We start from the raw sequence: 24,736 nt of genomic DNA on the forward strand, positions 1-24,736 counted from the left end.
AGAAGCAACACAAAACAGGAACTGCGTTGGCCGGGAATCGGACACGGGTCCCCTGCGTGGGACGGGAGAATTCTACCACTAAACCACCATTGCTGATATGCTCATACTGCTGTCCTAGTGGGGTGTGATTGCTGCAAGGCTGTTACCCAGAGCTGGATGAGTAGCAACACAAAACAGGATTTGCATTGGCCAGGAATCGGACCCGGATCTCCCGCGTGGCAGGTGAGAAATCTACCACTGAACCACAAATGCTGATATGCTCAATCTTCTGTCCTAGTGGGGTGTGATTACTGCAAGGCTGTTACCCAGAGCTGGAAGATTAGCAATACAAAACAGGATTTGCATTGGCCAGGAATCGTACTCGGGTCTCCCGCGTGGCAGGCGACAACTCTACCAGTGAACCACCAATGCTGATATGCCCATACTGCTCTCCTAGTTGGGTGTAATTGCTGCAAGGCTGTTACCCAGAGCTGGAAGAGTAGCAACACAAAACATGAATTTTATTGGTCGGAAAACAGACACAGATCTCCCGCATCACAAATGGGAATTTTACCACTGAACCACCAACGCTGATATGCTCATACTGCTGTCCTAGTGGTTTGTGATTGCTGCAAGGCTGTAACCCAGAGCTGGAAGAGTAGCAACACAAAACACAATTTGCATTGGCGGGGAATCACACCTGAATCTCCCACGTGTCAGGCGAGAATTCTACCACTGAACCACCAATGCTAATATGCTCATAGAGTTGTCCTAGTGGGGTGTGATTGCTGCAAGGCTGTTACCCAGAGCTGGAAGAGCAGCAACACAAAACAGGAATTGCATTGGCCGGGAATCGGATCAGGTCTCCTACGTGGGAGGCGAAAATTCTACCACTGAACCACCAATGCTGATATGTTCTTATGGTTGTCCTAGTGGGGTGTGATTGCTGCAAGGCTGTTACCCAGAGCTGGAAGAGTAGCAACACAAAATAGGATTTGCATTTGCCAGGAATCGGACCCGGGTCTCCCGCGTGGTAGGCGAGATTTCTACCACTGAACCACCAATGCTGATATGCTCATACTTCTGTCCTAGTAGGTTGTGATTGCTGCAAGGCGGTTACCCAGAGCTGGAAGAGTAGCAACACAAAAGAAAAATTGCATTAACTGGGAATCGGACCCATATCTCCCACGTGGCAGGCGAGAATACTACCACTGAACCACCAATGCTAATATGCTCAAACATCTGTCCTAGAGGGGTGTGATTGCTGCAAGGCTGTTACCCAGAGCTGGAAGATTAGCAACACAAAACAAGAACTGCGTTGGTCGGGAATCGGACCCGGGTCTCCTGCACAGCAGGCGAGAATTCTACCACTGATCAACCAATGCTGATATGCTCATATTGCTGTCCTAGTGGGTTGTGATTGCTGCAAGTCTGTAACCCAGAGCTGGAAGAGTAGCAACACAAAACAGGATTTGCATTGGCCGGGAATCGGACCCGGGTCTCCCGCGTGGCAGGCGAGAATTCTACCACTGAACCACCAATGCTGATATGTTCACACTGCTCTCCTAGTGGGGTGTGATTGCTGCAAGGCTGGTACCTAGACCTGGAGGAGTAGCAACAAAAAACAGTATTTGCATTGGCCAGGAATCGTACTCGGGTCTCCTGCGTGGCAGGCGACAACTCTACCAGTGAGCCACCAATGCTGATATGCCCATACTGCTCTCCTAGTTGGGTGTGATTGCTGCAAGGCTGTTACCCAGAGCTGGAAGAGTAGCAACACAAAACATGAATTTTATTGGTCGGAAAACGGACACAGATCTCCCGCATCACAAATGGGAATTTTACCACTGAACCACCAACGCTGATATGCTCATACTGCTGTCCTTGTGGGTTGTGATTTCTGCAAGGCTGTTACCCAGAGCTGGAAGAGTAGCAACACAAAACACAATTTGCATTGGCAGGGAATCGCACCTGAATCTCCCACGTGGCAGGCAAGAATTCTACCACTGAACCACCAATGCTAATATGCTCATAGAGTTGTCCTAGTGGGGTGTGATTGCTGCAAGGCTGTTACCCAGAGCTGGAAGAGCAGCAACACAAAACAGGAATTGCATTGGCCGGGAATCGGATCAGGTCTCCTACGTGGGAGGCGAAAATTCTACCACTGAACCACCAATGCTGATATGTTCTTACGGTTGTCCTAGTGGGGTGTGATTGCTGCAAGGCTGTTACCCAGAGCTGGAAGAGTAGCAACACAAAATAGGATTTGCATTTGCCGGGAATCGGATCAGGTCTCCTACGTGGGAGGCGAAAATTCTACCACTGAACCACCAATGCTGATATGTTCTTACGGCTGTCCTAGTGGGGTGTGATTGCTGCAAGGCTGTTACCCAGAGCTGGAAGAGTAGCAACACAAAATAGGATTTGCATTTGCCAGGAATCGGACCCGGGTCTCCCGTGTGGTAGGCGAGATTTCTACCACTGAACCACCAATGCTGATATGCTCATACTTCTGTCCTAGTGGGTTGTGATTGCTGCAAGGCTGTTACCCAGAGCTGGAAGAGTAGCAACACAAAACAAGAACTGCGTTGGTCGGGAATCGGACCCGGGTCTCCTGCACGGCAGGCGAGAATTCTACCACTGATCCACCAATGCTGATATGCTCATATTGCTGTCCTAGTAGGTTGTGATTGCTGCAAGGCTGTAACCCAGAGCTGGAAGAGTAGCAACACAAAACAGGATTTGCATTGGCCGGGAATCGGACCCGGGTCTCCCGCGTGGCAGGCGAGAATTCTACCACTGAACCACCAATGCTGATATGTTCACTCTGCTCTCCTAGTGGGGTGTGATTGCTGCAAGGCTGGTACCCAGACCTGGAAGAGTAGCAACAAAAAACAGGATTTGCATTGGCCAGGAATCCGACCCGTGTCTCCCGCGTGCCAGGCGAGAATTCTACCAGTGAACCACCAATGCTGATATGCTCATTTTGCTGCCCTAGTGGGGTGTGACTGCTGCAAGGCTGTTATCCAGAGGTGGAAGAGTAGCAACACAAAACAGGAACTGCGTTGGTCGGGAATCGGACCCGGGTCTTCTGCATGGCAGGCGAGAATTCTACCACTGATCCACCAATGCTGATATGCTCATATTGCTGTCCTAGTGGGTTGTGATTGCTGCAAGGCTGTAACCCAGAGCTGGAAGAGTAGCAACACAAAATAGGATTTGCATTTGCCGGGAATCGGAGCCGGGTCTCCCGCGTGGTAGGCGAGATTTCTACCACTGAACCACCAATGCTGATATGCTCATACATCTGTCCTAGTGGGTTGTGATTGCTGCACGGCTGTTACCCAGAGCTGGAAGAGTAGCAACACAAAACAGGAACTGCGTTGGTCGGGAATCGGACCCGGGTCTCCTGCATGGCAGGCGAGAATTCTACCACTGATCCACCAATGCTGATATGCTCATATTGCTGTCCTAGTGGGTTGTGATTGCTGCAAGGCTGTTACCCAGAGCTGGAAGAGTAGCAACACAAAACAGGAATTGCATTGGCCAGGAATCGGACCCGGGTCTCCCACGTGGCAGGCAAGGCAAGTTTATTTATATAGCACATTTCATACACAATGGCAATTCAAAGTGCTTTACATAAACAAGAATAAAAGAAACAAGTAAAATAAAAATAAAAAAGAGATGATGAAAACATGATAGTGCAATCTGTCGGACGCAGCACAGTGCTCATTCAGTAAAGGCACAGCTAAACAGATGTGTTTTCAGTCTTGATTTGAATGTGCCTAATGTTGGAGCACATCTGATCATTTCTGGAAGCTGATTCCAGCAGCGAGGGGCATAGTGGCTAAAAGCCGATTCACCCTGCTTTGACTGAACTCTTGGAACTTCTAGTTTATATGATCCTAATGATCTGAGTGATCTGTTAGGTTTGTATTCAGTGAACATATCTGTGATGGATTTAGGTCCTAGGCCATTTAGTGATTTATAGACCAGTAATAATACTTTAAAATCTATTCTCAATGTAACTGGCAGCCAGTGTAAAGACCTGAGGACAGGTGTGATTGACTGATTTTCTGGTTCTGGTCAGAATTCTGGCTGCAGCGTTCTGGATGAGCTGCAACTGTCTGACTGTCTTTTTAGGAAGACCAGTGAGGAGTCCATTACAGTAATCCACCCTGCTGCTGATAAAAGCATGAACAAGTTTTTCTAAATTTTCACTAGAAACAAAGCATCTGATTCTTGCTATGTTTTTGAGATGATAGTATGCTGATTTACTGACTGCTTTGACATGACTGTTGAAACTCAGATCTGACTCAAGAGTCACACCAAGATTCTTGACCTTATTTTTTGTCGTTTGACCTTTAGTGCCAAGGTACGCATTTACCTTGAGAACCTCATCTTTGTTTCCAAACACAATCATTTCAGTTTTCTCTTTGTTTAACTGAAGAAAGTTTTGGCACATCCAATTGCTCATTTCATCAATGCATTGGTAGAGGGTGTCAATGGGGCTGTAGTCATTAGGCAGTAAGGCTAGGTAGATCTGAGTGTCATCAGCATAGGTGTGGTAGGAGATTTGGTTCTTTCTCATTATTTGGCTCAGAGGGAGCATGTAAAGGTTGAACAGGAGAGGTGCCAGAATCGAGCCTTGTGGGATTCCACACGTCATGGGTGTCCACCTCCACCTATGGTCACCTATACTGACATGGTAACCTCTACCTTCAAGGTAAGATCTAAACCATTTGTTTTCATAGCTTGCACGATCTCTTCTAAGATTTTACCATTAATTGTCATGAAATCAGACATAATGTCTGATTTCTTAAGTTGTGGTTGAGCTTGTTTGACTTTGACATAACTTGACTGATTGGATGAGCTGATTGCCTTTCTGATATTATTGATCTTATCAGTAAAGAAATAAGCAAACTCATTACATTTGCTTTTAGAGAGGAGCCCACTGGGAATCTGACTGGGGGGTTTGTGAGTCTCTCTACTTTTGCAAAGAGTGTACGAGCATTATTTACATTGTTGTTTATAAGGCTTGAAAAGAAAGTCTGTCTAGCAGTGTTTAGTTCCATATTAAAAGCATGAAGACTGTCTTTATAGATATTATAATGGACTACTAGTTTTGTCTTTCTCCACATTCGCTCAGCTTTTCTGCATTGTCTTTTCATCATTTGGACTGCTCTTGAGTTTCTCTGAGGGACTCTCTTTGCCAGTTCTCTTCCTGAGTTTAAATGGAGCAAGGTCATGTATGACATTTTGAATTTTAGAATCAAACAAATCAAGGAGAGCATCAACAGAATCTGCAGATATACTTGGTGCTAGCGATATGGCCTTCATAAACTGCTCACTGGTGTTCTCATTTATGCATCTCTTTCTGACAGACACAGATCTGTCTTTAATAGCTGGAGTGATCAATATATCAAAAAAGATACAGAAATGATCAGATAGTGCCACATCCTTAACAACAGTTGATGAAATGTGTAAACCCTTAGTTATAAGTAGATCAAGAGTGTGTCCACGATTGTGTGTGGGTCCTTGAACATGCTGAGTCAGATCAAAAGTGTTAAAAACAGTCATCAGTTCTTTTACAGCATTGATTTCTGGATTATCAATGTGAATATTAAAATCCCTAGCAATACTAAAATAATCAAATTTAGAGGTTACAATTGATAACAGCTCTGTAAAATCCTCAATAAAAGCTGGAGAATATTTTGAAGGCCTGTAGATAATGATCAGTAAGATGCGTGGAGACCCTTTTAGTGCTATACTCAGATATTCAAAGGACAAATAGTCACCAAATGACTCTTGTTTACATTCATAGACATCTTTAAACAGGGCAGCGATGCCTCCACCTCTCCTATTAGCTCTGCAAACACTCAAACAGTCAAAGTTTAAAGGAGCTGCTTCATTCAGAACTGCTGCGCTACAGCTGTCATCTAGCCAAGTTTTATTTAAAAGCATAAAATCAAGACAATTTGTGTTGATAAAATCATTGACTAAAAGAGACTTATTGTTGAGCGATCTGATGTTTAAAAGCGCTAACTTAACAGTTTTAGCTGTTTTCACTACAGAAGTCTCAGATATACATTTAATAGACACCAGATTTGAATGATTTGCTATACGGTCTGAAAGAGTCTTTGGTTTTCTGTCACGTAATAAGACACATATCTGCGTAGAGAAAGCTACAGACACACTGGGTTCCTGCTTGTTCTGTAAACATCTGATAAAGACACTGTTATCTAAGCAGGCCCCCGAGACACATCAATGGCAGTTTTTAAGTTCACCAGCTAAAGATGAGGTGTTTTTTGGGACCTGGCGCTGTCGCAAAGACCTGAGGCCTTGTCCTAGGTGTCAGGCGAGGTGGGCTCAGAGATGGGTGTGAGGCTTGCTCATTTTTAGTTGCTAACTGGGGGCTAGCAGCAATGGAGTGTGAGAGTTTAGTTCCAGCACACACCAGTTCCTCCATCTTTTTTGAAAAATCCAAGAGAGGCGAGCAAGATGACAATGAAAACGTGTCCGGTGACAGAGGCTGTGGGTTCTGGCTGCTGAGATATGTTTATCTGGCTGTTTTCCTGGGGATCATCCACGAGTGCTGAGACTGCTGAAACTTGATGCTGTTCTGATGCATCACAGTCTGCCTGTGTTGAGCTCAGTGTGCAGGGCGCAGACGGCAGTTTGTCCGTTATCAGTGGTTGTTGTGGCTGCGTGGTGTTATCTCTGTCCTTGTAGGATGCGTCAGGCACAAGTCCACTCAGGAGCTGATTTGAGGTCCTGTGGTCATCTGGACATTTGCCAGGTGTGTGTGTGTCATTCAGTTCAGTGGCATACACAGCTGATGGATGATGGAGGGAGAAGAGGATGTTGTCTTTCAGCACTTTTGCACTAAGTTTGTTTGGATGAAGGCCGTCTGATGTAAACAACAGTCTTTTCATGTTACATGTTTTCTGCAGCCATGCATTTAGACCAAGGAGCCTTGAAAACATATTTGTCGCTCTTGCAGGGAGTGGTCCACTGATGAACGGCTGGACCTTCAATCTTTCAACTGTTTCCAAGAGCTCACAGAAATCTTTTCAAGCAGTTCTGACTGTTCCTTCCGAATATCATTCTTCCCCACATGGATGATAATCCGTTTTGCAGTTTCATGTTTCCTTAATATGTTCTCAAGTTCTTTATATATATCAGAAACTGTAGCATGAGGAAAGCAGTATGTCATGGTAGCTCTGCTCCTAAAATTTTAGATTATTGAGTCTCCAACAATCAATGTTCTTATCTCGGTTGCGATCGGAGCAGAATGCCGCTGTCTAGTCGGCCTTGAGCCTCTGTTCAGTGAGTTAGCTGCTGAATCATGCGATCTCTGTCTGACTGCATTTGAGGATTCTTCACCCATATTACTCAAAACTTCATATCTGTTTTGAAGCTGTATTTGAGTGCGAGCTGTATTTGGGGTAGAGAACGCTAATGCAGCAGCGTATGACCTTCGTGATCTGACCCCATGAGAACCCTTTGGTCTCGCACCTTGTTTATACCATAGTTCACGCTGATTTTCAACAGCTTCATTCTGTTTTTCTGTTCTCAAAACAGTAGCTGGAGTAGATTTATAGGGCTTACCGGCTGAATGCTGTGAGGCTCCTGTGTAATTCGACAGTTCTGGTCTGATCGCAAGTAACTTTGTTTACCATTGCACTTCATTTATTTAATAAGTAAAAAAATACATTTTAGTTCAAATTTTAATGGTTTAAAAATAACATGATGACCACATCAATATTGTGTTTGTCCTCTACACAGGCTACAGTGCTGTAATCTCACTGCCCAGTCCTGTGAGAGTTTATCTTCAGCTCTACAATCCTCAAACTGTGTGCTGAGAGAGCTGGACCTGAGTAACAATGACCTGCAGGATTCAGGAGTGAAGAAGCTCTCTGATGGACTGAAGAGTCAACACTGTAAACTGGACACACTGAGGTCTGAGTTCAAGCATTTAATTTATTGATTTGTTTCCTTTTTTCTCTTTACATCAGATGAATGACTAAAAATCTGAATGTTAGTGTAATCTGTGTTCTTCTTTCTCAGACTGGTCATGTGTAATCTCACTGTTCAGTGCTGTGAGAGTTTGTCTTCAGCTCTACAATCCTCAAACTGTGTTCTAAGAGAGCTGGACCTGAGTAACAATGACCTGCAGGATTCAGGAGTGAAGAAGCTCTCTGATGGACTGAAGAGTTTAAGAGTTTTAGGAGAAAACTGTAAACTGGAGATACTGAGGTAAATGATTTTTCACTCAACAGCAACAACAAAAAGATAGTTACATAAGGATTAACAAATATGGAAGCATTTTCCCAACTCAGTGTACTGTCAGAAGAAACAAAAATGTAGAGGTGTGACTCCCTATGGAGTCTGAGGGGTGGTTTGGGTCCTGCTGAAGTTTTGACCTGCTCTGATATTTGTGCATTCTGCAGTTTATTAAAAACATATAAAAGTCTCATGACACTCTTATTATCTAACTGAAGAATTTTCTCTGACTTGTTAATATTCAGACTAGAACTTAGACATTGGTCTCAATCGAGTTCAGCAGTATACTGTATGCTGTTTCACCCATGAAACAAAGCCATTGGTTGAGCGTGCTTGTTCAGAAAATGTTTAAATCCCCAGACATTGACATTCTTGTTTGATACGCTTGGCTTGTCTGTGGCTGGCCTGTTGTTTTGTTCATTTCTGCACTGACACCTTAATTGAAAGATCAACATTGATTTGCTTCATGATCTGACTGCAGTCTCGCTTCATTTCTCTCTATAATTTAAGTTTCAAGAGTTCACACTTAGCTGATGATTAATTATAAAAGCTTGTTTGGCATGCTGTCCCGGTAGAGAGCCCTGAGCTCATGAGATCCTCAAGCCCAGGGCTCCCTCCCGTTGCAAGGCAGGAGGGGAGTTTGAGCTCAGGTAGAACTCGAGAACTTCCCTGCTGTAGCAAGTGATTGCTCTTGAAAATAACTACGTACTAGAAGCGTGTCTATGGTGCCAATTTGGATTGTTCAATTGACTTAATTGCATGTTTTTAGGCGGTGGGAGGAAACCCGGGGAACCCGGGGGAAACCCACGTGATGACGGGGAGAAGTGCAAACTCTACACAGAAATGTCTGCTAGTTTGGTAAAGCCAGGAACCAGGAACATTCTTGCTTTGAGGCGGCAGCGCTATGCACTGGGCCACCGTGTCACCCGTCTAAGAAGGAGGAGTAGGGGAGGAAGGGGGGACTCTTCAAAACGAAGATAGCAGTGGAATGAAACCCAGGATATTTATAGTAGTTTAGGAGTCATCTGTGAGGAGCATAGTGAATTGGATAAGCAGCAATCATAAGCACGTGATCCTCTCGTAATTTGTTTATACATAAACTTCACTTACAATGCAAAATTCTCGATTGATTGAATATTAATTAGATAGATAGATTTTACAACCCTTAACGACTGAAATGAGGCGCTCATCATCATTAATTAAAATAAGGACATACGATAGCTGAGCAGAATCTGTGGGACTGTGAAAAATAACTTCTGAAACTCTGACCAGTGTAAGGAGAGTTTACTCGCACATGAGCTTTTTGAACTATTTTAGTCTTTTTAGAAAGTGTGAAAGGGAACCGCACCGAGGACAACAATAAACTTTGTAACAATTTTATTCCCTGTTTCAGAACAAAATAATCCATCTATAGGCGTGAAAGCAGCTTAGAGAATGAGTTTGTGTTTGTTTTAGTTAATTTACAGCATAGTCCACAATATAATATAGATATAAATAATAAAAATCAGCTCATTTTTAATTAAGGTTAAACAGTACTTTATTACATTACATTACTCGTTAAACATGACATTACTTGTTACATTACTAGAGGATCTTCTGAGCTCAAGTGTGTCGTCTTCCTCCTCACAGCAGACTTTACAGCTTGATGTGGTGTATTATGAACAATGTCTTTGCTCTGTACTAGAGGTCTGCATTCTGCAAATCTGACCCGACCAGATTTCTACGGCATAAATTTCCGAATAAATCACGGGAGTGGTCGGTAACGGGTTTAATTTGGGATGGGAGCAGGCTGTCTAGCAATATCGCTCCCGACTCCCGAGTAAGCACGCGTATGTATGTGTGTAAATGAAATAGCGCGATGCTGTGTTTAGCTTGTTTGTTGCAGTTTGTGTGTGTGTGGATGTATGCGCACGCGTGAATGAGAGATATATATGTGCGTGTGTGTGTGTGTGTGTGTGTGTGTGTGTGTGTGTGTGTGTGTGTATGTGTGTGTGTGCGAGAGAGCTTTGCCTGTTTGTGCTTGGTGATTATGAGTGTGTGTTAGAGGGCGGGCGCGCGCGAATGAGAGAGAGAAAGCTTTGTCTTTGTGTGTGTGCTTGGTGCTGTGCGTGTGTGTGTTTATACCAAGCGGCAACCTCCCGCTCTCTCTCAGGAAGCCAATACGGAAGTAACTAAAACTGCAATTCATCCGAAATTCCGCTAGTCCTGGCCGCTCCTGGCTCCAAAACAGAGCAAATTTCAATTGAGCCCACTGTTAGAAAGGCCAACTTTACAGCAGAAAAAAAGGTGTTTACAGCCTGGTACAAAAAAAGATTTTGGTTCATACAGCTAATATTACCCTTCATGACAACTGTGAGGGGGGTGAATTTTTTTATAACTCATCCGTTTCCTTTATATTAAGTTATATTAAATTTGCATAATTAAGGGAGTGGCCACTTGAGTGACAGCTAGGTCTCGTTGGTCGCCGTCACGTCACTTCAGCTGAATCCTGCAGATTAGCCACTGAACTCGGCATATTTATCATATTTCTGTGATGTTTTATGTGGCTTTACACAGTCAACTGCCTTTTGGACTTGTTTCCTACAATTATTGGATGGCATGTCATGCTGAGAGCACTTAATTGAGCTCACAAACCATTCACGTGGCCTCCGTTTCCCATGTGAGTAAAGTTATATACTTATATACCATCTCTATACATGTATTTGTTTTATTTAAGACTATTTATTGTTTAAATTTATATTTAGAGCTGTAATACACTTCAGAATCTGACAAATTGATTAGCTGTAGGCTCTAGAACAGTCATCTGAAGCGTTGTCATACAGTGTTATGCTGGATTTCATCAATAGTCTTACAGTAACTAACACAGACTATATCTGAAGTGTTTGGAAGTAATTTGCGTTTTCCTCCTGTTGAAAAACGTCATAAGAACAATGTTTAGTGGCTCAAAACACTTTATTGATATAGTATACAACCAAGCACAAGTGGTCGGAAGACAAACGAGTCACAGGTGATAAACTATTAAGCGTTCTCCCAAAGCAAAGTGTGTCTGAACCAGGGGCCTCATGTATCAACGCTGCGTACGCACAAAAACTTTGCGTACGCCAGGTTTCACGCTCAGAATCGCTCACGTTTGGATTTACTAACAATGAACTGAACGTGGGAATGTGCGCAGCTTCACGGCAGCTTTTTGGCAGGCGTACGCACATTTTTTGTGCGTGTCTGTTTTATTTCCATTGGCGACTTCTAGAGGCAGTTGTGTTAAATTGCTCTCTACAAAGTGTCTGAGCCTTGCAATGGCAGCTGTATGAGACAGGTTCAGCAGGTATATAAGGTTTCCATACCATACAGTTGAACAGCTAAACATTAAAGCGCAATTTGCAGCGGTCGCCTGTTTTCCCAATGTAATCTGAGCAATCTACTGCACGCACATTTCTATAAAGACACTATCTGAAGATGAATTTGCATGCGTGAATCAGAAACATTTCCATTCAATAAATGTGCAAATAAAATATGATGCACAAACTTATTAATGATTCCTACTTGTCTTTCTCTTGATAAATAGTGGGCAAAATCTGATATGTAGTGGGAAAAAAAAGAAGAAAGAGTTCATCAGACGCTGGATTCGAGCCGAGTTCATGCTCGAACGTGTCAAAACATGATGACATGCATCTTAGGAGCGCGCCACTGAGACTTTTAGGAGTGCTGCAAGATTTTACAGATATAAACCAGACTATGTACTTTTTTTTTAATGCACTCAGTGCGATGTTCAGACCCAACTGTGTTAACCGCATCAGCTAAACTCTCCCACTCTATTTTTTTTTCTTTTGTTGTTAATTCCGGAGAACAAACTTGTAAATAACACCGCTTTTCTCCGGTCTACCTCCGAAAGGAGCACCTCCAATTCACATTCTGTTCAAAGTTTCTCTTTTTGCTTGCTTTTGCCATTGCTTTTTCATTGGGTTTTTCCATTAGCATAGTCATTAGCATATTCATACGGGGAGGAGGCAGGGAGGGGTTTTGCGCTCGTTTATGTTGCGCTCAGTTTCACGTTCATTCGGATGTACAAAAGAATATGCGTGAGATTTGGCGTACGCAGTGTTTCATACATCTAAATTTTTTTTGTGCGTACGCACATTTACAGCTTTGTGCGTACGCAATGTTTTAGTAAGATTTCCACGCAAGTCTTCGTACATGAGGCCCCAGGTCCAAGCTAAATGCTAGCAGGTGTCTGTAGCTCCGCTCACTCTCCGCCTCTTTGCCCTTGTTTGGTATCCCGCCGTGGGTGTGATGACACGCGAACAAAATGGCGACGGTTGGCCGCGCCTACTGTGGCTTCTTTTGCGCTCTTTAGAAACCTATGGGTGACGTCACGGATACTACGTCCATATATTTTACAGTCTATGGTTTATACAGACAGCTTGTTACAGGCTGTCTGGACTGTATAACTGGGTGATTTTCGGTTGTTTTCTCCCCCCGCTCTTTAGTGGGATCGGGCGCGGCGGATAGAAAACGGAGCGGGTTGGGCAGCGGGACATCAAGTGCTTAATATAAGCGGGAGCGGTCGGGTTCCGGCTAAAACCTGGCGGGTGCGGGCGGAAGCGGGATTCAAAATTTAGTCCCGCGCAGATCTGTACACTTCTACAGATGATGTCGAGTCCTTGTTGAGTGTGTGTGTGTGTTTGCTGATGCGAGGGCTCGATCAATAAGGAGAGCTGATCAGGATGTGTGTGTTCATCACTGCTGTTGACATGAGCAGAAACAGCAGTCAGCATCTTCACAACACAAAGAGATGTGTGATTGTCCAACTGTGTGATGTGGACTATTGCTGTGTTTGTAGATTGTCTGGCTGTATGGTGACAGAGGAAGGCTGTGGTTTTCTGTCTTCAGCTCTGACTTCAAACCCCTCACACCTGAGAGAGCTGGATCTGAGCTACAATCATCCAGGAGATTCAGGAGTCAAGCTGCTCTCTGAACAACTGGAGGATCCAAACTACACACTGGACAAACTCAAGTATGTGGAGCAGCACTGCCTTTTTTATTGTGAATACAGATACTTTGATACTTCACTGCTCTTCTAGTGTCTAGATATTAATCAAACCTGTTAAATATGTCAGTGCACTGGGGCAGTTCTCACATTAAGCATGATATTATATCTCATGTTAACACTGTACAGTTTCAGCATTGTAGTTGAGCAGTGAAACTTGTTCTCTACATTTCTGCTGAAGAACTGTACAGTATCAGGTCAGAGATGTGTGTGTACTGTTCTCCAAATACGTCCTGTGTATACTTTAACAGCAAGTTAAACTCTCCCTCATTAACTTCACAGACACAGAATGTCCTTTATCACACTTTAATAAGGGCGGAGTAAAACTATAAACAGGAAGAAAATAAACAATATCAATTTACATTCACAATGTGAACATAACAAATATGGCAAATATCTCACATATCTTGTAATCTGGCTCTTTTCTGCTTCTAAACTAACATGAACACAAAATATCAGGCAATAAAAGTGATCAGCAGACAGTGATGCTGGTTCTGATATAGTCCAGTGACAATCACATGTTGAACAAACTCAAATAAAGCAAATGACAAAAAACTCCTAAACTAATCCTTTATAACTGAAGTATTATGAACAATAAACAGAACAAAAACCCACGAAGCTTCCAAAGGGCGAGGAGGACTGCAGATTGGTCTGGATTCACTGCTCTCCAACTTAGCAATGTTTGGAGATGATGAAGAGGCATTTGACAGAAGATGAAGATCTCCATCATATTTCAAGTCATTTAACACTGAATTCTGCTTTATTATTGTGCTGCGCTTTTGTCAATTGATCATTGAATGAATCCTTCAGTCTTAATATCTGTCTGTTTCTGTGTTTCCATTATGTTTTCTGTTTCCACATCTGATCTTAAAGCTCTGTGTGTCATTCAGAAGCTGATTTGACAGCTCCACACACACTCATGTTGTTTTACTGCAGTTATTAATGCACTGAGATCAGCCAATCACAATCCAGCATTCAGCACACACTCCACATGTCTTATTGTGTGTGTGTGTGTGTGTGTGTGTGTGTGTTATAAGCTGATGTTTGTGTACTGACAGAAGAACAACCTGTGTGTGTGTGTGTGTTTGTGTGCGCTTGCGTGCGTGTGTGTACTGACTGAAGGACAATCTGTGTGTGTGTGTGTGTGTGTGCGTGTGCGAACGTGTGTTTGCGTGTGCGAACGTGTGTTTGTGTGTGCATGCGTGCGTGTTTGTGTTAAGCTGATGTTTGTGTACTGACTGAATGTGAATCTGTGTGTGTTTACAGTCTGGATCATGGAGGAGAAACAAGGATTACAGCAGGACCACGCAAATGTAGGACTACACACACACACTCTTACACACTCTCTCAAACACACACCCATGCATACGATCACACAATTACACACACACACACTTTCTTTCTCTCACACTCACACACTCACACACACACATACACAGAGCAGTGAACACATGCGTACACACACACACACTCTCTCTTTCTTTTTCTCTCTCTCTCTCTCTCTCACACACACACACACACACACACACAGCTGTGGTTGTAAATGTGTGTGTTCTTGTGTTCAGATGTCTGTTTCCTCACTCTGGATCCAAACACAGCACACACTCAACTCATTCTGTCTGAGGAGAACAGAGAGGTGAAGTGTGTGAGAGAGAATCAGCCGTATCCTGATCATCCAGACAGATTTGATAATGATCCTCAGGTGTTGTGCAGAGAAAGTGTGTGTGGACGCTGTTACTGGGAGATTGACTGGAGTGGAGATGATGGTGTGTCTATATCAGTGTCATATAAGAGCATCAGGAGGAAAGGAGGAGGTGCTGAGTGTGTGTTTGGATGTAATGCTCAGTCCTGGAGTTTGAGCTGCTCTTCCTCCAGTTTCTCATTCAGACACAATATCACACGCACTGATCTCCCAGTGAAGCCGCTCAGCAGGAGAATAGGAGTGTTTGTGGATCACAGTGCAGGAACTCTGATCTTCTACAACATCTATAGAGACACAATGAGCCTCATCCACTCAGTCCAGACCACATTCACTGAGCCGCTCTGCCCTGGGTTTGGTTTTGGGACTGGGTTTGTATATTTGTCGACTCGTTATTCTGGATCATCAGTGAAACTGAGCTGAAGACTGAGCAGAGATTTACCCAGAATCCTCTGCAGGAGCAGTCAGCAGCTGTGTGTGTGTGTGTGTGTGTGTGTGTGTGTGTGTGTGTGAGAGTCTGTATTTATGTGTGTGCAAGCATGCTTGTGTGAGAGAGTATGTGTGCGTGAGTGTGTGCATGTGAGAGTGTCTGTATTTGTGTGTGTGTGTGTGAGAGAGAGCGTGCGTGCAAGTGTGTGTGTGTGTGTGTGAGAGAGAGCGCATGTGTGTGTGAGAGAGAGAGTGTGTGCATTTGTGTGTGTGTGTGTGTGTGTGAACGTGTGTGTGTGTGTGTGTGTGTGCGCGTGCATGTGTTCACTGCTCTGTGTGTGCATGTGTAGTGTGAGAGTGTCTATGTGTGTGTGAGTTTGTATTTGTGTGTGTGTGTGTGCACGACAAACAGTGTGTGTGTGAGAAATTCTGTTCTTGTTTGTGTGTGTGTGTGTGTGTGTGCGTGCGTGTTTGTATTTGTGTGTGTGTGTGTGTGTGTGTGTGCGCACGACAGACAGTGTGTATGTGTCCATGTGCGTGTGTGAGAAAATCTGTTTGTGCGTGTTTGCGTGCTTGCGTGTCTGTGTGTGTGGAGAGAAAGAGAACACGTGTGTGTGTGTATGTGTTCACTGTTATGTGCGTGTGTGTGTGTATGTGTGTGTGCACGACAGTGTGTGTGTGTGTGTCCATGTGCATGTGTGTGTGTAAGAAAGTCTGTTTGTGTGTGTGTGTGTATGTGTTCACTGTTATGTGTGTGTGTGTGTGTGTGTATGTGTTCACTGTTATGTGCATGTGTGTGCGTGCGCGTGTGTGTGTGTGTGTGTGTTCACTGTTATGTGCGTGTGTGTGTGTATGTGTTCACTGTTATGTGCGCGCGTGTGTGTGTGTGTGGGTATGTGTTCACTGTTATGTGCGTGTGTGTGCGTGCGCGTGTATGTGTTCACTGTTATGTGCGTGTGTGTGTATGTGTTCACTGTTATGTGCGCGCGTGTGTGTGTGTGTGGGTATGTGTTCACTGTTATGTGCGTGTGTGTGCGTGCGCGTGTGTGTGGGTATGTGTTCACTGTTATGTGCATGTGTGTGTGTGTGTGCGTGTGCATATGTGTGTCTCTCTCTTTCTGTGTGTGTGTGTGTGTGCGTGTGTGTGTGTGCGTGTGCATATGTGTGTCTCTCTCTTTCTGTGTGCGTGTGTGTTTGTGTGTGTGAGAGAGAGAGCGAGAGGAGATTGTGTTTGTGTATGTGTGTGTGAGAGGTGTGTGTGTGTGAGAGAGAGATTTTTTGATTTTTTACAAAAAGACTTTATTACATCAGTTTTTCATTTCACAAATTTAACTCCACATCAAATCAAAGCACAACTCTTCTTCCACCACATTACAGACAGCATCCCCATAACACCACTGTTGTGCAAAAGTTTCAACATTATTTATGGCCTTGTAATACTTAGTCTATTGTAACTCTGGACCTTACAAACGCTTTAAAAAACTATCAAAATCTCTTGACCATGTACATTATCTATTTTGTTTCTTCTTGTAATAAGTATAGCAAGTTTTGCTTGACCAACTAAAAAATTAATTAACTGCCATTTCATTTTTTGTTTCTGACTATAGCCAGCACCCAGAATAAACTTAGATTGAGTAAAATTCTCTCCACATTTAAGGAAAACTCTGCTCAACATGTCAAACAATTGTGTTAAGCGTGTACATTCCAGATAGCAGTGATATACAGTCTCTCTATGTCCACAAAAAATACACTTGTCATCGACACTAGAATTGACAACAGATATGAAAGCATTAACTGCCACAATGCCATGCAAAATCCTCCATTGTAAGTCCCCCACTCGTTTTGTCAATGGTGGTTTATATAAAACTCGCCACACTGGTTTTTCCTCCTCATTTAAATCGAGTTTAGTTCTCCACACTGTATCATTCCTTTTGTCTAGAATTTTCTTATTGTACACTTTCACAAAGCATTTATACATCGTTTTACCCTGCATCATAGTTAAATTCACATCTTTTACCCCTTCCAGCTGTAGCAAAAGTCCTGATGTCCCTTTAAAGTCTGGCGTAAGACCAATTTTTGGAAAGGGATCTGCTCGATTCAGGATTATTGACCCGTCCTTCAGTGCTTTTAGCAACTCCAAATCCTTTTCAGTTAATCTTTTTTTCCAAAGTTCAATTATCTTTGCTATTTGACGAGTTGATCTCTGTCTCAGCAAATTGGTAACCGCATCCACATTATTTAGTTCAGTCCCAGCCACATCCACTACGTGTTTTAGTTGAACAGTTCCAGAGGAACACAATATTTGAGTAAGTCCCAACATGCTCTCATCCGTTATATCAAGCCTGGCTCCTTTAACCAAGGGTTCTTCAAGTAACCAGAACAAAGAACATGTTTCTTCCAGTCAGCAAAGAGAAAAGAGTCTCCATACTTTAAAAAGTCCACAATAGAATGAAGGTAATCCGTTCAAACAAATGTTCTTGGAATCCATTAAAAAAAGTACAACGTCCAATCCAAGACCTTCAACTCTTTGCAAAATTGTCTTAGCTGTCGTTCGCCATACCAAATCAGATCCTTTTACGAGCTTTTGAATGAACTGTAGGCGAAAAGTAGACAGCCTACTTTGCAGATGCACTAAGCCCTGCCCTCCTTCATCCTTGGGCAGGTATAACACACTTTGAGGTACCCAGTGCAGCTTATCCCAAAAAAGTTTACAATAATTGACTGCAATTTTGACAAAAGGCCAGCAGGTGGATCGATACAAGACAATTTATGCCACAATGTTGATTCCGTGCCTCCATGAAAGACGCTCAAACGGCGCATCGCCTGAAAACGCCGATGCCGGCGTCTCCATCGCGGCCGCCATAGCACACACACACACACACCTGTCAGCAAACGCTGACGAACAGCATTCGCGGCGTCGCAGTGAGAAACTTTGTCTTCAACACACCAGTTCAACCTTTGAAATAACTTTCAATACACTGCAAATATTGACTTTTAAGAAAGAAAGGAAAGATAGAAACTCACTCGCGCTGCAAACACACTCTCACGCCGCCTCCGCCCACTCACTCGCAACATTCGCTCAGAGAGACTTGACTTTTAAGGTCTCTTTATTACAAAAAACATTTTAGCTAAAAACAATTTTAGCTAATTAAAATGTACATGAGATCTTAAAAAAAAAAAAAAACTTTTTTTTTTTTTTTTGATACTTACAAATAAATATTTAGAACATTTTCAGAGTCAGCATGACAGATACACTGATTTACACCCCATTTGTAATTAAACTTTGCCAGATCATTAACCATTTTGTAAAACCCATATTCTACATTAATGCGAGATTTTATTAGTCCTTTTAATATTAAAAAAGCATCGGTTGAACCTTTGTCATTTAACTTACTTTTTCTTGACAGCCAAATTGCCATCTTTGCTTGCCCCAATAAGAAGTTTAATAGAACATGATGCTCTCTTCGATTTTTTTTGTTTTTAGGTCCATAAATAAACATTGCAGGTGTAAAGGCCTCTCCAAGTTTTTGGCACCATTCTTCTAGTTGATAAAATATTGGTTGTAGTCTTTTACAATTAAGGAATAGATGGAAAACAGTTTCTGGTTCTCCACAAAAAGGACAGCCCTTCCCTATCTGAGGATCAAGGCGCGCTCTATAACAGTTTGTAGCAACAATACAGTGTACAATCCTCCACTGCAAGTCTCCAGTTATTTTTTCAATTGGAGGCTTATACAGAGTTCTCCAACAGCCTTTTGGGGAGGCATTTGGTCCAATTGTCTCTTTCCATTTGGTCTCTCTCACACTCTGTAATTGAGACAAGTTTGAGGTTTTCACACACATCACATAGATTGATTTCTTTCCAGCAATGCTAAAAAGTCTTGGTTCTGGTGTTTTAAACGATAATAAACTGTTTTCTGTTTCTGACCAAGTTCTTGTGTTGGCTGATATAACCAGCTCTGTGAATGCAGGAATCGTATTCTCTCCATTGTTGGTTACTAATGACAAAATGTAATCCGATGGTAATGACTCAACTATCTGAGTCAACAATTTTCCTGTTGCCCGGACAGATCTCATTCCCAGTTTGGATGCTAGATCCTCGGCAGTAATCCAGCCATTCTCAGAAACAAAGTGTCCAATTTTGAATATATTTGCAGTCTTCAAAGGTTTTCTTAGAGCAAGTGAATTGAGAATGTCCAGATCAAGAGCAGGATTATAAAGTAGGGGTTCTTCTCTTGACCACAGCCTTTTCACACCATTGTGCTCTCTAGAGAACTTAAAAAGAGTCCATGACCTCAACATTGACCTGTAAAAAGGTGTCAGTCCAGACAGGTCTAATTTATTAGTATCCATTAAAAACAAGTGGCGGTCTAGACCCATTTGTCCTGCTCTTCTCAGGATAGCACAGGCTACACCGGCCCAGCTTACATTTTCTCCATACAAAAGTCTTTGGGTTGTTTGTAGTCGAAAAGCTTTTACTCTAGACATTATATCCACCAAACCTTGTCCTCCTTCCTGTAGGGGTAAATACAGGGTAGCTGCCTTCAACCAGTGTTGTCCTGTCCAAAAGAAATCCACCAGAAGCTGTTGAATTATCTTCACCATGTCCTCTGGGGGGTCCAATATCATCATTTTGTGCAACAATGAAGATGCGACTAAGTTATTGCAGACCAACACTCTCCCTCTGTAGGAGAACTGGGGTATTAGCCATTTCCAGTGACACAAACGAGCACACACTTTTTCTTTTAAGCCCTCCCAATTCTTTTTCTTATATTCATCAGTTCCTAAAAATACTCCTAAATATTTAAAACCTTCTTTTCCCCACTTTAAACCACAAGGTAGCATAGGACTATTAAAATCTCGCCCACACCATAAGGCATCACTTTTTTCCCAATTAACATTGGCTGACGATGCTTTACTATAGCACTCCAAAACTTCCTTTAAAACCCGAACATCCTCATTATTTCTGATTAAAACTGTGACATCATCTGCATATGCAGAAAGTTTAACAGTAGATTTAAAATCTAACGTTTTAATCTCCAGTCCTGTCAATTTTTCTCTTAGTTTGCAGAACAATGGCTCAATGACCAGGCTATAGAGCTGGCCAGAGAGAGGACACCCCTGTCTTATTCCTCTTTGCACCTTTACAGGAACACTTATACCTCCAGCAACTTTAATCATGCATGTTGCTCCTTTATACAACAGTTGTATTTTTGAAATAAAACCATCACCAAATCCAAAAGCTCTTAAGGTGTCAAAAAGGAAATTGTGGTCAACTCTGTCAAAGGCCTTTTCTTGAGCTATTGACAAAAAACCCAGATCTAACTCATTGTATGAAACAACATCATAAGCATCCCGAATCAAATGCAGATTATCTGTAATAGATCTTTTCATAATACAAGATCTTTATGTATAATTGTATTTAGTGCCAGATTTAATCTATTTGTAATCCGAACTTAAGATTGCAACAGGTCTCCAATTTTTTAAAAGAGTTAAGTCACCTTTTTTTGGGAGCAATGTTAAAACAGCTCTCTGACAACTCAAAGGTAGAACACCTTTGCAAACACATTCTTGTAGTACTTCAAATACATCTTTTCCTAATTCAGCCCAGAATGCCTTATAAAATTCAGCAGGCAGTCCATCCAACCCTGGTGTTCGTCCTGTGGAAAGCCCCATAACTGCAGCAGTGACTTCCTCAAAAGTAATATCAGCCTCAAGCAAAAGTTTAAGTTCGGGAGTTAAAACTGGGAGATCCTCTAAAAGAAGTCTCCTGCATTCCTCATTAGAAGGTTCAGAGGCATATAAATCAGAATAAAAATCGACAGCAAGTCTGCGCATTGTTATTGGGTCTGAAGTGTTGTGTCCATTATTATCTTTTAAAAAATGCATCAGTTTTTCTTGTCCCGTTTTTCGTTCTAAACTAAAAAAAAGAAGAAGGTCCATTTATATCTCTTATTTAAAAAAAAAACGACTCCTTATCAGGGCTCCTTTAACCTTTTCATTTAAAAATGAACTCAACTTCTTCTTTTACTCAGTCCATCTATCTTGAAGAGTCAGGGTATCATTTTCATTCATGCTCTTTTCAATGTCAATGATTTCATTTTCTAACCACTCCAAAGTTTTCTTTAAAACCAATGAGGAATGAGATGTATATTGCTGACAAAAACTACGGATATGAGCTTTCCCCACTTCCCACCATTCAATAATGTTTTCAAAACAAGATTTTTCCATTTTCCAGGTCTCCCAAAAAACTTTAAAATTCTGGCAAAAATTTTTATCTTCAAGAAGTTTGACATTAAAATGCCAGTCATAACTCTTATGTTTTCTCTCTACCAGCATACAGTCAACTGTTATTAATTTATGATCTGAAAAACATATGGGATAATTGATGCATTAGCAACCTTGTTTCTTCCAGTATGTGAAATATAAACACTTTTCTATTACAAATTTTTATCCAAGTATATTGTTTCTCTAATGGGTTATGTTCTCTCCAAACATCAGAAAAGCAAAATTTTTTTATTATATTTTCTAAAAACGCAGCTGATTGTAAATGAGGGTCTTCTCCATTTCTGTCCTGAATAAAATTTAATGTGCAATTTCAATCTCCCCCTAATATAGCAATGTCACCCTGGTGTTGTTGTTTAAATATGTGCTCTAATTTAGTGAAGAACTGTATCCTGTCTGCTCCTCCATTAGGGGCATAAACATTTACAAAAAAAAAAAAAAGAAGAAACCCATTATTTCAGCTCTTATAACCAATAACCTGCCAGGAATTTCTTCCTTTTTTAACAGGACTTTTACTTTTAATGTGGGGGAAAAAAGTACAGCCACTCCAGCACTTAGATTAGTTCCATGACTAAGGATTTTCTCCCCTTTCCACCATAATCCCCAATTAACCTCATTATCCATACAACTATGAGTTTCTTGTAGCATCACCACACTCAACTCTTTCAACTTAATTATTTCTGCAAGGTGACTCCTTTTTTCCCCATCTCTCATTCCATTTACATTAACTGATCCCACTCTCAAGACTTCCATGCATAAGGGAAAAAAGAGAGGAAAGAACAGATAGCAAAGAGAAAGAAACACCTTCATTTAGTATTTAGTTTTCCCCCTCACTTTCCCTGGCTTCTTTCCACTTCTTATATTAGTGATATGTTTTCTTAATCGAAACCGTTTCTGTTGTGACAGCACTTCCAGGCTGCTCACTTTTCTGGCCCGCATAACAGAAGAAATAAATTTTTCTGTATCAGGGAAATAATCACTAACTTCAACACCCACTTTTCCTTTAGTTTTGTCTAAGAAGGAATTAATTTGTTCAACAGTATACAAGCCATTATCATTTTCCGCTGCAGCATCTGACCACTGTTCCTCATCTCTTATACTATCATCCATACACTGTGACAAACCATCCAACTCATCAATCATACTGTCCCCTACACTTTCAGCTTGTGAGGTTTCACATTCTTCTGCTATGCAATCAGTTGTATCATTATTCTCAGCAGCCTCACTAACATCAACAGACTCTGCAGGGTTGCTACAACCAGGTTGTTCTACGCTGGAAACTATAACTGAAGTTTCACTCACCTCTTGCTGTTCTTCTTCCCTTTGCTCGCCACCTCCCTGTGTCTGTTTATCTCCTGTTTGTATTTCCGTGTCATTTGTCCCGGTATTTGTATCAGTTGTTTGTTTTCCATCCTTATTTGGACAAAAAAAACGTTTGTGCCCAAAAATTCCGCACTGAAAGCACTTCATGCTTTCAGTACTAGCGAAAACCATGTAGGAATTTTCCCCATGATTTACGCGAAAAGACGCGTCTAATGTACGGTCCGGTAAATTCAAAAACATGTAAACTTGACGTCTAAACGAGAGAACATGTTTTAAAGCGACATTCTTACACCCAAGGGGGATCGTTCTAACGGGGCCTGCAATTTTCCCAAACCTTTGCAACTCTTTCGTAATCATTTCATCTGAAATAAAAGGCGGAACATTCGAGATCGTAATTTTTGTTGCAGGAGTGGACAGCGGGTTTACCCTTACAAACGTTTCTTTCACCCATATTCCACTCACAATCAGCTGATTAACTAAAGATTCCGATTTAAGGAATACAACAACAGCTTTGTTCATGCGGGAGGCCGAGAGAATATTCTCAAAGCCTACCTGTTTTCCAAAGATCAAAAGCAGCTCCTCCACTGTCACTCCCGGCTCTGGTACGCACCTGCAACCGTTTCTGAGTGACAGTGAGGGCGTCCCTTGCTCGGGATCAGCCGCCATTGCGGCGTTTAATGTTTAAACGTTATTCAGGTACAAAAATAACAAACATAAACTACAAAGAAAACGGGGGGGAAAAATAAATTAATTTAAGGGAAAAAAAAGGTAAGAAAAGCCACGCTCTCCAAAAGACGCTCAGCTCCCGTTCACCCAAATGCACACCACGTGAGAGAGAGAGAGTGTGTGTGTGTGCGCGTGTTTGTGTGTGTGAGTGTGTGTTTGCGAGTGTGTGTGTGTGTGAGAGAGAGAGAGTATGTGTGTGTGTGTGAGTCCGTGTGTGTGAGAAAGAGTGAGAGAGTGTGTGTGTATGTGTGTGTGTTTGTGTGAGTGTGTATGTGTGCGTGTCTGTGTGTGTGTGTGAGAGAGAAAGTGAGTGTGTGTGTGTGTGAGTGAGAGAGATGAGAGAGTGTGTGTGTGTGTGTGCGTGTTTGTGTGTGTGAGTGTGTGTGTGAGAGAGTGTGTGTGTGTGTATGTATGTGTGTGTGTGTTTGCATGTGTGAGAGTGTGTGTGTGAGAGAGAGAGAGAGTGTGTGTGTGTGTGTTTGTGTGTGTGAGTAAAAGAGTGAGAGAGTGTGTGTATGTGTGCGTGTTTGTGTGAGTGTGTGTGTGTGCTTTTGTGTTTGCGTGTGTGAGAGTGTGCGTGTGTGTGTGAGAGAGAAAGTGAGCGTGTGTGTGTGTGAGTGAATGAGAGAGAGAGTGTGTGTGTGTGCGTGTTTGTGTGTGTGTGTGTGTGTTTGCGTGTGTGAGAGTGTGTGTGTGTGAGAGAGAGAAAGTGAGCGTGTGTGTGTGTGAGTGAGTGAGAGAGATGAGAGAGAGTGTGTGTGTGTGTTTGTGTGTGTGAGAGAGAGAGAGTGTGTGTGTGTGTGAGAGAGAGTGAGTGTGTGTTTGATTGCATGAGGTTGTGTTTGTGTGTACGCATGTGTTCACTGCTCTGTGTGTATGTGTGTGTGTTTGAGAGAGAGGAAGTGTGTGTGTGTGTGTGTGTGTCTAATTGTGTGATCATGTGCATGGGTGTGTGTGTTTGAGAGA

General features: G+C 42.3%; 1 protein-coding gene, 1 long non-coding RNA gene, 2 other non-coding genes and 1 pseudogene across 5 annotated transcripts in view; 3 read left to right on the top strand and 2 right to left on the bottom strand.

Moving 5' to 3' along the window:
• The window catches only part of LOC148680332 (uncharacterized), a 406,127-nt gene that overhangs the window by 312,807 nt on the left and 68,584 nt on the right, over positions 1-24,736 (top strand). The gene's annotated exons all lie outside the window — the stretch shown is intronic.
• The window catches only part of LOC148680383 (uncharacterized), a 106,886-nt pseudogene that overhangs the window by 22,889 nt on the left and 59,261 nt on the right, over positions 1-24,736 (top strand). The gene's annotated exons all lie outside the window — the stretch shown is intronic.
• trnag-gcc (transfer RNA glycine (anticodon GCC)) lies at positions 1,453-1,523 on the bottom strand. The gene has a single exon. It is a non-coding gene; the product is annotated as a tRNA-Gly (tRNA).
• Positions 2,723-2,793, bottom strand: trnag-gcc (transfer RNA glycine (anticodon GCC)). Its single transcript has one exon. It is a non-coding gene; the product is annotated as a tRNA-Gly (tRNA).
• Positions 4,741-24,679, top strand: LOC148680392 (tripartite motif-containing protein 16-like). The gene is made up of 6 exons (XM_088650679.1): positions 4,741-7,644; positions 7,768-7,941; positions 8,050-8,238; positions 13,103-13,276; positions 14,576-14,622; positions 14,875-24,679. The coding sequence occupies exons 3-6, from the start codon at positions 8,057-8,059 to the stop codon at positions 15,429-15,431; spliced, it is 960 nt and encodes a 319-aa protein (XP_088506805.1). The 5' UTR covers positions 4,741-7,644; positions 7,768-7,941; positions 8,050-8,056; the 3' UTR covers positions 15,432-24,679.

This window comes from Danio rerio, chromosome 4, assembly GCF_052040795.2.
Source record: "Danio rerio strain M-AB ecotype USA chromosome 4, GRCz13ab, whole genome shotgun sequence".
Taxonomy (NCBI): Eukaryota; Metazoa; Chordata; class Actinopteri; order Cypriniformes; family Danionidae; genus Danio; species Danio rerio.

Excerpts from the sequence above, each read along its gene's own strand:
- LOC148680392 (XM_088650679.1), top strand. The coding sequence starts at position 8,057 with ATGTGTAATCTCACTGTTCAGTGCTGTGAGAGTTTGTCTTCAGCTCTA. Across the intron at positions 13,277-14,575 it reads TACACACTGGACAAACTCAA|TCTGGATCATGGAGGAGAAA; the intron begins GTATGTGGAGCA and ends GTGTGTTTACAG. Across the intron at positions 14,623-14,874 it reads TACAGCAGGACCACGCAAAT|ATGTCTGTTTCCTCACTCTG; the intron begins GTAGGACTACAC and ends TCTTGTGTTCAG.